This window comes from Diabrotica virgifera, chromosome 2 (assembly GCF_917563875.1).
Source record: "Diabrotica virgifera virgifera chromosome 2, PGI_DIABVI_V3a".
NCBI lineage: Eukaryota > Metazoa > Arthropoda > Insecta > Coleoptera > Chrysomelidae > Diabrotica > Diabrotica virgifera.
This window is the reverse complement of record NC_065444.1, coordinates 3,731,459-3,745,411: the sequence shown is the minus strand read 5'-3', so window position 1 is coordinate 3,745,411 and position 13,953 is coordinate 3,731,459. Positions and strand designations below refer to the sequence as shown.

The 13,953-nt window shown below is 33.1% G+C and overlaps 1 protein-coding gene across 1 annotated transcript in view; it reads left to right on the top strand.

The window, feature by feature from the left end:
* The first annotated feature begins 288 nt into the window (after positions 1-288).
* The window catches only part of LOC114330141 (telomere attrition and p53 response 1 protein), a 58,055-nt gene continuing 44,390 nt past the window's right edge, over positions 289-13,953 (top strand). The window contains exon 1 of the mRNA XM_028279457.2: positions 289-585. Within this exon, the coding sequence (XP_028135258.1) occupies positions 408-585 (178 nt within the window). The 5' untranslated portion in view covers positions 289-407. The remainder of the gene's footprint in view (positions 586-13,953) is intronic.

The window sequence follows — 13,953 nt, the reverse complement described above, 5'->3', positions numbered from 1 at the left end:
TTATCAAAATCCAGTTTTTATTGACTAATTATCGATGAATCAAATTAGATAAAATTTAATAAATCGACAAGACAAAGAATTTTCTCAAATATATAAATATGTCTATAAATGTCTTAAATGAAGAAAATCTTAAATAAAAATCGACAATAAGCACCGTTTAAAGGAAATATTAAATACTATAGACATACATTTTCTTATTCTTATTCATTTCTGTATCGACTTTTCGTCTTATTTGGATGACGTTAGTCGTATTGATTCCGCTGCATTGTAAAATCTGACATCGCTGTAAAAAGCGTCACAAAGCAAAGGAACATGTCGGACCAGACTGTTCACAGCTGAAATTTGTCGCGCAGTAAGAAGTTCGTTTGTTGTTAAACTTGTATGTAAAATCTATAAAATCGTACAAAATGAACGGTGAAAATGGTGACGATAATTGGTTAACGGGTTGGGAACAACAGTGTGCAGATTCCCTAAGAGAACAACCAAATTTTGAACAGAACTTGATAACAGAATCCAGTAATTATCAAACTAGAATATGGTCTTCCTTTCAAGATTCTGCAACAGCCGTGGCACAGCTTTATAGAGGTAAGTGGGATTTATAAAAAGTAGAATTCAAGGGGTATCCATGGGCGTTTTGAAGATATTTTTCCGACATTTTGCGTTTTGTTGACATTCTGGTGTGGGAGCATACTTGGCTTTCAACATACACCATCATCAATACCAAGTCAAGTGCATTCATCACCAGATAGCAAACGATTTCTTTGCATTATCCCTTTTGTAATCAAGGAGATATTTTAATAAATTCTGCATAATTAACATTGGACCATGGCAAAATCAGAATTCATAATATTGGTAGGAATTTGACCTTGTAAAATACACAGCAAAGGAAGTTCAACTATTTTTATGATTATATTATGAGTTTGTGGCACAAATTAAATAATTATAACTTAATAACAAGAAGCATTCATGATCTGTTCAAAAGAACTGCAGTACAATAATCCAAGATATAGGTAAAAAAATTAATTCCCTAAGCAATTCTTTGTGGCAGATTCTTTCATTACCACTGAGTGAATGTTAAATACTGGACAGATTTTGTTTAAAATGTATAAAAGATTGATAACGATATAATAATAGATAATACCCTAGCAATTCTTACAGAAAATGCAAACCTAAAGGCCCCTCATTCACGTTGAGATCAGTATCAATACATGTTGCAAGTATCAGTATCGCTATACAAATCTCATAGTGTATTTGGCTGTCTTAGTATCGCTGTATCAATATCACAACTCTATCTTCATCGTCTACAACTATATCGCTGTCTGTATCACTGTTGTGAAACAGATACAAATCTCATGATACGTGTGTCACAACTTGTCACAATACATGTATCGATACCGATCTCAAAGTGAATGATGCCCCTAATGAAAAACCCAAGTCATATAGTATCTCTAGATGAAAAAAATTTATAACAATGGATGATACAACTGATAGCAAATAATACAAAACCTCAGGACAGGTTAAAATAATAATGAACTTGTGAAACATGTGAGTTGTAGATTGGACTAATAAATCTGTAATTAGTATGAATTAATAAAGTACTAGCATTGTTTATATAGGGAGATAGTTAGTCAGTCCAATAGATAAATATGTTTGATATTGAGACAGTCACCAGATGTCCCCACAATTTCTGTCACTGTCGCAACGTCAAAATGCATAGACACCAAGTTGGATATGATCCTATTCATAACACCCCAACTCGCATACATATTAAGAAAAATAAATATATTTTAGAAGAGTATATTTAGAAATTGAATTCATGATGTCATGCTACTATATATTATACAGTAAGAGTCACCGTACTAGACACATGGGTATGTACCTAATTGCTATGCTTATGAGCTAATCCGGTCCGTTCTCAGATGTGACTTTCATCCCTGTCATGTTACTGTCAAGAAACTATTCAAAATAATTGTTTTTTGATACAAAAAATACATTAGTTTATAGTATTATTACTCTGTTCTAAAATAATTTTATTCAAACGCCAAGAATAGTACAATACTTTAAAGTTTTTACAACTTTTCTGACGTTCTAAACGTCACTTGACATAAAAATAAACATTGCAACAAGTGAAGGCTCCAGGACTGTAATAGCTCAACGTTCCTATGTGTCTACTACGGTGGCTCTTACTGTATATGTAATAGCATGATATCATTACAGTGGAACCTCAATTATCCGTCTCTCCATTAACCGTCACCTCTGTTAACCGTCAGGGTACATACAGAAGTTGTATTGACCACATAAGCAAAAATTTTAATGTAAAAAAATAAAAAAAGTTAATTTGATTTGTGATGAGGACACAAACTGCTATCCACTGCTGACAGATAAAGAAATCGTTGAAATGGCAACAAAGGTGGACCAGACAAATTCAGAAGCTGACACAGACTTGGAATTTGACTGTAGCTGTGTTGATGGACCTATTTTAACTGACAAATATTTGCGTAAATAATCTAGAGAAGCTGCATAGCATATGCAATAATTCATCGAGTGGTATTCTCGACAAGAAGAAGCCAATAAAGACGATTCCATGGTCTTATACCGATTAAGAAATTCAGCCGTCGCAAAATGTGAAGCAACAGTAAAACAAAGATTTCAGAATATTTTAACCTTTAACTACCCGCGCATCAAGTTATAACATAACTACACGCGTGGCGTACTTTGTACGCCACAAGAAAGTACACTTAAAAACAGCGGATTTGTTTAATTTTTTTTGAAAAAATACACTTAGTTGTTTGTTATAAACCTTATTCGGCATCAGTGAATACTTGGAGTTCCTTTTCAGTAAGCCAATTGGGATTTATAACTGGAATCATGGAATAACTGGATTCCATGATGAATAAAATTACTAATCAAAATTTTTTTTAAATGTGATTTTTTACAGGAGAAAAAGTATTGTTTACAAAGAAAAATATATTTTTTGCCATAATGACTAAAAAACAATTAAAATATGTACTTATATTACGACTTATAGTAATATAATCCTGGGGTATATTGTCCACCACCGGAAACAACAAATAATAAAATGTAAATTACGATCTTTCCAGAACGCCGATTATAACGAAACTAAAACTAAATTGTAAAGCACATTCCAGTGATAGGTTAGAAAAATAAGCAAGGTCAAAAATTAAATTTTTAAATATATTTCCAGTAGAATTCTTATATCTGGCGTACAAAGTATGCCAGCTCGTGTAGTTAAAGGTTAAATTGATTCGATTGTATGAACACAAATCCCTCTTATAGTGTCAAACAAACCATACAAATGAAATTTGAGAGTTGTACTATGAGTTTATAATTTTTCATAATCTTCTGTTAACTGTCTTTTTGATTATCCGTCATACCCTTGATCCCGTGCCCTGGTGTAATTCAATTTCTAAATATATTCTTCCATATATATTTATTTTTCTTAATATGTATGCGAGTTGGGGTGTTATGAATAGGATCGTATCCAACTTGGTGTCTATGCATTTTGACGTTGCGACCCTGACAGAAATTGTGGGGACATCTGGTGACTGTCTCAATTTAAATCAAACAAATTTTCATATTGGGCTGACCAACTATCCCTACATAAACAATGGTACTAGATCAGCGTTTCCCAACCGGTGGGTCGCGACCCACTAGTGGGTCGCGGGCAGATTTCAGGTGGGTCGCGGCTCTTATAGTAGCTGAGTGACGTACAAAAAAAACCAAAAAAAAAGAATGTGTGTACTTTGTACACACGTAAGAAGTTATACTTCTATTATATGATTTCAACGAAATCAATATACTTTAAACAGTTTCTCTACTACTTTCCAAAAATTTTTATTAAAACAATACCAAAAATTAAAAAAATAAAAGATTAAATCACACACAAACACATTGAAAAATGCCACAAATGATTTCTGAACAATAATTGTTGCCAAAAATTTTAATTAAATACGTATTTGCTGAAAAAAATTATATAATAATATACTCACAATCATAAAATCTCTAAAAAAAATAAAAAATGATATAACTTGCATTGGACTTGAGCCTACTTCCCGTATATCCCGCCGTACGAGAGTCGAAGCGATTTCAAACTGCACCACCTTCGCGTATATAAGTCATGTGGGAATATACACAAACTGTACAACTTTTTGACATTTTGTTTATATGAATTTTTATTAGTTTGATTTTTGTCGAATTAAAATACAACAATATATAGAGTAAGAAAACGTTACATTAGATGAAAATTTGTAGAAAGTTTGTTCGTAATCAGATTATGTAAATTAAGGCATTGCCTACTAGGGGTATAGCATAGCAAGTACTAGGTAAGTACATTATTTTTTTTACATTTTCCAAATAGGTATGAAGATAATTTTTTATTGGAATACAACTGAAACATTTAGAAATACGTACCTGTGGCTTTTCAAAACTATTTAAAAAGTCACTATAATTATAAATTTGATTTTATTTCTGTCCTTAAAACAATAAAAACTAATATATTATACAACATTTTTGTTTACCGATAACCTCCATATTGAACAATTATTGACAGATCATTTCAACACCCAATCAGAGCCCGTATAAAGACTAATACCAAACTGTCGGTGTGCTCATGCGCGCAGATCAATATAAATTCACCCTCAATCTCAATCGCGCCTAAAGAAGTATAACTTCAAAAAACCAAAAAAAAACCAAATATTTGACCTTCAGTAAGAATCCAATAAATGACACTAGTATCACAATAAACGGTACCCAACTTGAAAAAGTAAACGAATACAAATACTTGGGAACCCTTATCAATGAAACAGGTGACCAAAATTACGAGATAAAAAGACGTATTGAAATAATTGCCAGGTCTACTTTTATAAAAATGAAAAAATTATTTTTTAATCGTGATACATATTAGTATTCATCTACGAACTAGAATGTTAAAATGCTATGTATTCAGTACTTTGCTCTACGGTGTTGAGTCATGGACTCTTAAACAGAGGAATATTAAAAATCTTGAAAGCTTTGAGATGTGGTGCTACCGCCGTATACTAAGAATAAGTTGGGTGGATAAAATTACAAATGAAGAAGTAATACACAGAATAAATAACGAGCCAGAAGTTCTACTGAATATAAAAAAGAGAAAACTTGAATACTTAGGCCACCTGATGAGAGAGGACAAAAGTACACATTCCTACAAAATATAATGCAAGGAAACATCCAAGGACGAAGAAATCCAGGCCGTAGAAGAATGTCCTGGATGAGAAATTTGAGAGAGTGGTTTGGCTGTACCACTAACGAATTGTTCAAAACAGCAGTAACTAAAATTAGAATCGCCCTAATGATATCCAATCTCCGATAGGAGAGGCACTCAAAGAAGAAGAAGACGTACACAGTACAGAATAGTGTATCATCATGGGTGAGGGATGGGTCGCGAATTTTAAAAAACATCAGAAGGTGGGTCGCCAGACATAAAAGGTTGGGAACCACTGTACTAGATGATCTACAAATATAGTCAAGAAAGGAAAGCAAATATATAACGAGTTTATTACAGCTGTCACTGTTTCTTGCATCCTATCTTCCAAAGCTTGAGTTGGTTCCAGTCATCTGCTTGAAGACCCCTAGCATCCATTGCACCATTTACTTCTTGTTGCCGCAATCTTCTTGCTCTTCCCTTTTTTCTCCAGTTGGTGGGGATCCATTTTAACATTCTCTTTGGTCATCTTTGATCATTCACCTTCCAAATGGTCATACCAATGAATATAGACTCTCATAGAAGAATTCTACACTGTAACTTCTCAGCATCGCATTTGGGTTCGACATGGTGTAGAACGCAAATGCTAACAATGCCCACCCACCATTTGAAGTGACAAATAACCATGACAATTTCTCTGATTTAAACTCTTCTTTTATTAGTGTGTATATTCGTTGGTCATACAATTTCAGTTTTTTGTATTCTATAGGTTCAGAATGCCAATGTCTATGTCTGTAAGCTTTCTGATTTCAGTAATCCTTATTCTGTCTCTTCTGGTGATTTGGTAACTTCTACACCAATAAATCATTTCCATTGCTTTTATTTTGGATGTGTCTTTTTTATTTATGATCCAAAGCTCTGAACCAAATTTAGCAATACTTTCTATGAAACTTTTGTATATCTTCATTTTTGTTTTTCGAGTGATGTGGTTATTCCACAGTATACTATTCAGTTGACGGATTGCTGAATTACCTTGACCAATTCTAGTAGCTCTATTTTTTTTGCATCCTGACTGTTGAGATAATACTATCACAACATGACAATAGGATGTTCATATAGGACGTCCTAGACAAAGAGGGAGACTGTAGTTACTATAGATGCTGGTTCTAAATTAAGTGTGAGGTTATCTACCTGTACCTGTAATCAAAGGTGAGAGGGTTTCTATAACTATGGTGCAAAAGAGTTTTTACGAAGGATACTAAATAATTTATTGCACAGAAACAAAAAACTGGAAAATAACTAGGAAATGAAGGGAAAACAAAACAATACTTACAAAAAAGAATCAAAACAAAATGAGCATCCAAAGAAAACAAAACTACTATATATACTACTATATTACTTACTAGTATTAGTCTTTTGAAATGTCTGTGTGTGCACACTATACTGTCTATCAACACATCAGCTGGTACCAAATTCCTGGCTGTGGAAGTACGGCAACATTGCACCGTTGCAGTTGGTTATAATAGCAAAATAATTGCTATCACAGGTGATGCAAACTGGAACACTTGTTCGCACAAAAAACTGCTCGATTGCTGCTCAAACTAAGGCACAATCTTTTTCAGCGCAACTGCTTGCTCACACTTTGAGCGCTACGAGCAAACGGGGTATTGCTCTGAGGTCGACTAAATTTTTCACTTTTGAGTGAGACTGGCAACGGGGTTGTTGCTTGAATCTTGCTTGAGAACACACTGACTTAAAAAGGTCCACACTGGTCCATGGTGCCAAGAGGAAAGCGGGGGAGGCACTTTAGGTCTCGAAGAGAAAGTCTTTCCAGAAACATGTCTTTTGAGGCACACACATTAAAAACTAAACACTAACTTGTCCTTTGTACATATTTGCACTGTTGACAGTGTTGCATTCAAAAATAGAGTTAGATTTAAAAATATTTCTAACTATTTTTCATGTTCGAATAATTATTAGAACACTGACCATCCTTTGTAATTTTTACACTGAGAGATTTATAGATATCAGTATTTTCGCTTTGTGTCACCATTTTGTGTTTTGTTGACATTCTGGTGTGGGGCTTACTTGGCTTTCAACACACACCATCAATACGAGTGCATTCATCACCAGATATTAAATGATTTTTGTGCCTTATTCCTCTTGTAAACAACAAGAAATAAACCAGATATTTTAATAAATTATGCATAAATAACATTGGACCATGGCAAAATCAGAATTCATAATATTGGTAGGAATTTGACCTTGTAGAATACACAGCAAAGGAAGTTCAACACTATTTTGGATGTTACGATTATGAGTTTATGCCACAAATTAAATAATTTCAACTTAATAACAATGAACACTGTTGATTTGTTCAAAAGAACTGCAGTACTACTCCTAGATATCACAGAGAAAAAAAATACCTAAGCAATTCTTTGTTGCAAATTCTTTCATTACCATACATAGTCCAGGAACCGAAGCTTTTCACCTCGCAATTTTTACAGAATGGATCGATTTGCTTAAAAATTTGAGAATAAGTAGTGGATAGTCCAAGGATCAAAATCTATATGATTCTGGGTGCGATTGGGATATATGATGAAAGGCGATTTTACCATGGGGGTGCTTGCCACCCCATCTCGGGGGTGGAAATTTTTTATTATATTTTGACCTCAAAAGTTGGCAAAAACATTCATTCTAAGCAAAAAATGTTCTATACATTTTTTTGATAAAATTAATACTTTTCGATTTATTCGCTATCGAAAGTGTTAGTTTTATATCAAAAAAATCAATGTTTTTCGATATATACTCATTTACCATTCACTCAATTTTTGCCATAGAAAAAATTTTTTGAAACCAAGTTCTTTAGAATTAACCTACAGTTTCATATTAACACATTTTTTCGTATATCTGATGCTAATCTTTCTATTCTGAAGAAAATGGCATTTTTTATCAAACTACAAAAAGTCGTTATTCGCATTTAACTCCAATTTTTTTAAAAACTAATCATTCTAAGCCAGTCAGGCTTCTAAAATATATTAATAATACATAAATAAAGAAGAATGAATAAAGCCAATGACTAAAAACACCGATAACTTACATTATTATGCTTCCAATTATATTTCTCCTCTTTTTTTTTTTTCAAAAAAATATATTGATTTTTAACCGTTACCTTTTTAATTTTTATCTTAGAAAGTTTGTTGAAAAAGAATTTTGTACGTTTTGACAAGGTATATAAGACTATTAATATTAAATCCTTTTAAAATTCTCAGTCGCAAAAAGTGGTGACTTTGAAAGGATTGGTAAAGGTGGTTTTTGCATGTTATTACCAGTTTTAATTGTCAATAGCTCACTCAATTTTTACAGCAGAAAAAATATTTGCACAAGTTCTTGGAAATTTAATGAGCTACAATTTCATATTTAAACATTTTTTCGTATCCCTGATGCTAATCTTTCTTTTCTGAAGAAAAGGGATTTTTTACCAAACTCCAAAAATTCGTTATTCGCTTTTAACTTGATTGTTTTAAAAACTAATTATTTTAAGCCGGTTAAACTTCTAGAACCTATTAATAATACATAAGTAAAAAAGACCAAATAAGGTCAGTGACTAATCTTAATTAGGGAGGTAATTAGGGGTTTGCGGCCGATCACTTTTTCGCTGAAAAAAATAGCGACTGACATTCTTTTCATTATAAGTCACTTAATTTTTGAGCTAAAGACTGGTTTTTTATTTCTAGAGATAGATATTTTTAAATACTTCAAATTAGTTTAAACATTTTATCCTCGAAAAATGCATTGTTTTCCCGTCTTTTGACTTTGATACTACAATATTTAGCATTTGACGAAGAAGAGCTAACATATAATAAAGTATAGCTCGATTACTATTGGTCTTGAAGAAAATTTAAAAAAACGCTTTTGTTGATTTATTCACAAGGTACATTTTTGTTAAGCAAAGTTGTTCTGATAAATCGAAAACTTTTTGAGTTATTTGCAGAAAACTGATTAAAAAAATTGATTTTTTCGATATAAAACTAACACTTTCGATAGCGAATAAATAGTGAACTATTAATTTTATCAAAAAATGTATAGAACATTTTTTGCTTAGAATGAATGTTTTTACCAACTTTTGCGGTCAAAATAATACAAAATTTCCACCCCCGACATGGGGTGGCAACCACCCCCATGGTAAAAGCGCCTTTCGGCATCATATAGATTTTGATCTTTGGACTATCCACTACTTATTCTCAAATTTTCAAGCAAATCTATCAATTCTGTAAAAATTGCGAGGTTTTGTCCTATTTTAAGCTTCATTACTTTGACTAACATTGAGAGAATGTTAAGTACTGGACAGATTTTGTTTCAAACATATAAAAGATTGATAACGATATAATAATAGATAGTATCCTAGCAATTCTTACAGAAAATGCAAATCTAAAGGCCCCTCATTCACGTTGAGACCAGTGTCAATACATGTCGCAAGTATCAGTATCACTATACAAATCTCATAGTGTATTGACGGACACGGATTTAGACCAAAAAAGTCGACAGTCACGGCTGCATGCAGCTTGTTTGAGTGTATTTATGATGAATTAGATAGTAGAAACCATGTGGCAGGACTATTTTTTGATCTATCACGGCTTTTGACTGCTTAGACATAACATTAATTCGCAATAAATTATATAACATTGGTTTTAGAGGGATATTTCTAGAATGGGTAATAAATTTCTTAAGTGACAGGAAGAGTGTTAATGTCTTAAAGGATCAATAAAGTATGACTATGACTATGACTATTTGGCTGTCTCAGTATCACAACTCTCTATCTTTGTCGTCTACAACTATATCGCTGTCTGTATCACTGTTGTGAAACATATACAAATCTCATGATACGTGTGTCACAACTTGTCGTGATACATAAATCGATACCGATCTCAATGTGAATGATGCCGATGCCCCTAATGAAAAACCCAAGTCATATAGTATCTCCAGATGAAAAAAATATAAACAGTCAAGAAAGGAAAGCAAATGTATAACGAGTTGATTACAGCTGTCACTGTTTCTTGCATCCTATCTTCCAAAGCTTGAGTTGGTTCCAGTCATCTGCTTGAAGACCCCTAGCTTCCATTGCACCATTTACTTCTTGATGCCGCAATCTTCTTGCTCTTCCCTTTTTTCTCCAGTTGGTGGGGATCCATTTTAACATTCTCTTTGGTCATCTTTGATCATTCACCTTCCAAATGGTCATACCAATGAATATAGACTCTCATAGAAGAATTCTACACTGAAACTTCTCAGCATCGCATTTGGGTTCGACATGGTGTAGAACTTGAAGTGACATTTGAACATTTCAAGTGACAAATAACCCTGGCAATTTCTCTGATTTAAACTCTTCTTCTATTAGCGTCTATACTCATTGGTTATACAATTTCAGTCTTTTGTATTTTATAGTTTCCAGAATGTCAATGACTATGTCCATATGCTTTCTGATTTCAGAAATCATCACTCTATCTCTTCTGGTGATTTGGCAACATCTATGTCAATAATTCGTTTCCATTGCTTCTATTTTGGATATGTCTTTTTTATTTATTACCCAAAGCTCTAAACCATATGTAGCAATACTATATCGCCGCCGCCTACGAAAAGTATAACTCCGAAAAATGCTGTTAAGAGTAGAACTTTCAATGAACGCCGCGAAAAATATTACTTTTGATTATATGATTGTGAAAATTATAATCCCTAATAAAGTGTTAGCGAAGAAATTTATTTTTTGAGGAGTATCAGCAAAAAACATCATTTCTGTTTGTGGGTCCACAAAAATTATAATTACTAAAAAGTTCTCAGAAATAATTGTTTTCGGCAGCAGAAACATAAAGGAAAATAATTGTTTTCGTTGGCATCTATTATGAACTAAATCTTTTCGTTATAAATATTTTACCATAGGTATAAGCGATATAATACAATACTTTGGTATATCCTAAATTTGTGTTGCAAGTGATGTGGTTATTCCAGAGATTAAGTTGATGTACTCGTATTTCTGAATAATTTAGTTGAGTATAATTATTATCTTGACCAACAATTGTAGTAGCTATTTCTTTTGTATTCTCCTTTGTAATGCTTATCCGAGATATTTATAACTATTAGTATTTTTACTTTGTGTCGCCATTTTGCGTTTATTTGACATTCTCGTGTGGGAGCATACTTTGCATCAATACCAAGTGCATTCATCACTAGATAATAAACGATTTCTTAACCTTATCGCTTATCCCTTTTGTAATGAAGGAGATATAAATGAGATATCTTAATAAATTATGAATAAATAACATTGGACCATGGCAAAATCAGAATCAGAATAATATTGGTAGGAATTTGACCTTGTAAAATACACAGCAAAGGAAGTTCAATTATTTTAGATGTTTCTCTTCATAGAAGAGAACTGTTTCAGAACCTTGTTAAACAAATTTAGATATCTCATCCAATCAATAACTTCTTTACAACCAAGATTAGACCCAAGTCAGGACTTCAGAAGCATTCTTCACCTTATCTTCAGAAGTAGCAGAATCAGCACATGATTATTCCAATGGTGGCTCAAGCAATCCCATGGTAACTTTCACATTACACAGTGACTTCACTGAACGTTCCAACTGCCATATAATGAGAAAGGTACCATAAGATTGCGCGAGCCACTAGTGCAGCGGTTCTCAACCACCGTGTCGCGACACACTGGTGTGTCGGAAGAACCTATCAGGTGTGTCGCGAGATTTACGAATACGATATTTTATTTATATTTTTTTACTTATTATAATATACCAATCATGCATTCAACCATTTTTTTTTAACTATTAGGTATATACCACGTTATACCAATCAATAAAGTGACAATCCGTAATTGTTTCTTCTCTATAAGTGTTTTTAAAACTTGAAAAGACATTTGAAAATTCATTTGATGAAACGACATTTGGAACAAAATCATCAAAGCGTTTCCCAAAAACCGCGCGAGTATTTTCAACGTCTACGTTGTTCCATTCAATCATCCTCAGTTATAATAGAAAAACGAATAAAACTCCCAGATAAGGCACTTTTAGCATCATATAAAGTTTCTGAATTGATTGCCAAAAAAACAGAAAGCCCATACTATTGGTGAAGAGCTTATTTTACCGGCATGTAAAGAATTAGTTGCTACAATGTTAGGCCCGGAAGCTGTTGAACAAAAAATATCAAAGATACCTTTATCAAATGACACAGTCCATCGACGTATATTAGATTTATGTCAATCGATATTCAAAGAAATATTAGGGAGGTATTGGCAAATAAACAATTTGCTCCACAACTGGACGAAAGCACGGACATTTCGGGAAAGGCCCAATTGATATATTTTATAAGATTTGTGTACGGACCGGAAATTATTGAACAGTTCCTATTCTGTCGTGAATTGGAAACAATAACCACTGGAGCTGATATATTTTCTACTGTTGAAACCTTCTTTTAGGATCACGGATTTAAGTGGACGGATTTTATTGCGATATGTACAGATGGTGCTGCTGCAATGACGGGAAATGTCAAAGGATTTTTAAGTTTCGCACTAAAGAAAAACCAGTTGATAATAATTACTAATTGTTTTTTACATCGAGAAGCTCTGGTAGTAAAAACTACGGATGGAAGCCAACTGGGTGAAGTTATTCATACTGTTGTTTCTATGATCAACTATATCAAAACTCGTCCGATGAAATCAAGGGTGCTTGAGAAACTTTGTAAAGACATGGGCGCAGATCATAAAGTCTTGTTATTTCATAGTAAAATTCGTTGGCTTTCGAAAGGAAAAATACTAAACAGAGTTTTAGAACTTAAAGACGAACTACTCGAATTTTTTAAAACAGAAGATGGCCAAAGTGATAAAACCCTCTTTGGTGTGCTAAGTTGGCTTACCTTTCTGACATTTTTTATAAGCTAAATTCTTTGAATGCAACTACGCAAGGACGAAAGGAAACCATAATACTCGTATCATCAATTGATAAAATAAGTGCGTTCTCCAAAAAACTTACATTCTGGAACTCGGTTATAGAAAAAAAAAAAACGATTTGACTGCTTTTCCCGAAACCTCTATATCTTTAATTAATTTGAAATCTGAAGAACAGACTCTACTAAAGGAGAGCATGAAAGAGCACTTATGTAAGTTGCAAGAAGGGATAACTAAATACTTTCCCTCTGTCTTGAGTGCTAACTGTGAATGGTTGATTGCACTTATTGAAGTGTATTCTGACACAGTTTTAAAATCAAAATTTTGAGAAGTAGCTCCGGATTTTTTTTGGATTTCAGTTAAGAATGAATATCCAGAATTAGCAAAGAAAGCAGTATCCCTTTTACTGCCGTTTTAGACCTCGTAATTATGTGAATCTGCATTTTCTGCGATGAAAAATATAAAATCTAGCTACCGGTCTCGACTACTTGATGTGGATAGCGAGCTGAGAGTGTGTATGTCTACAATTCGTCCTCGGATAGATATATTTTGCAAAAGTCATCAGGGTCAAATTTCACACTGATTTTATGTATTCTTTCTGTTTTGTTTTTTACTTATGTTCTTACGAAATAAAAAATAATATGCTTAATATATTCATCTGTACTTACCTACCACTAGCAAAAATTTGTACATATAAGGGTGTCGCGAATCTGTAAGGAGTACGTTAGTGCGTCGCTGAGTAAAAAAGGTTGAGAACCGCTGCACTAGTGGAATGTCATCCTGCTTTCCAACCATCGCACAT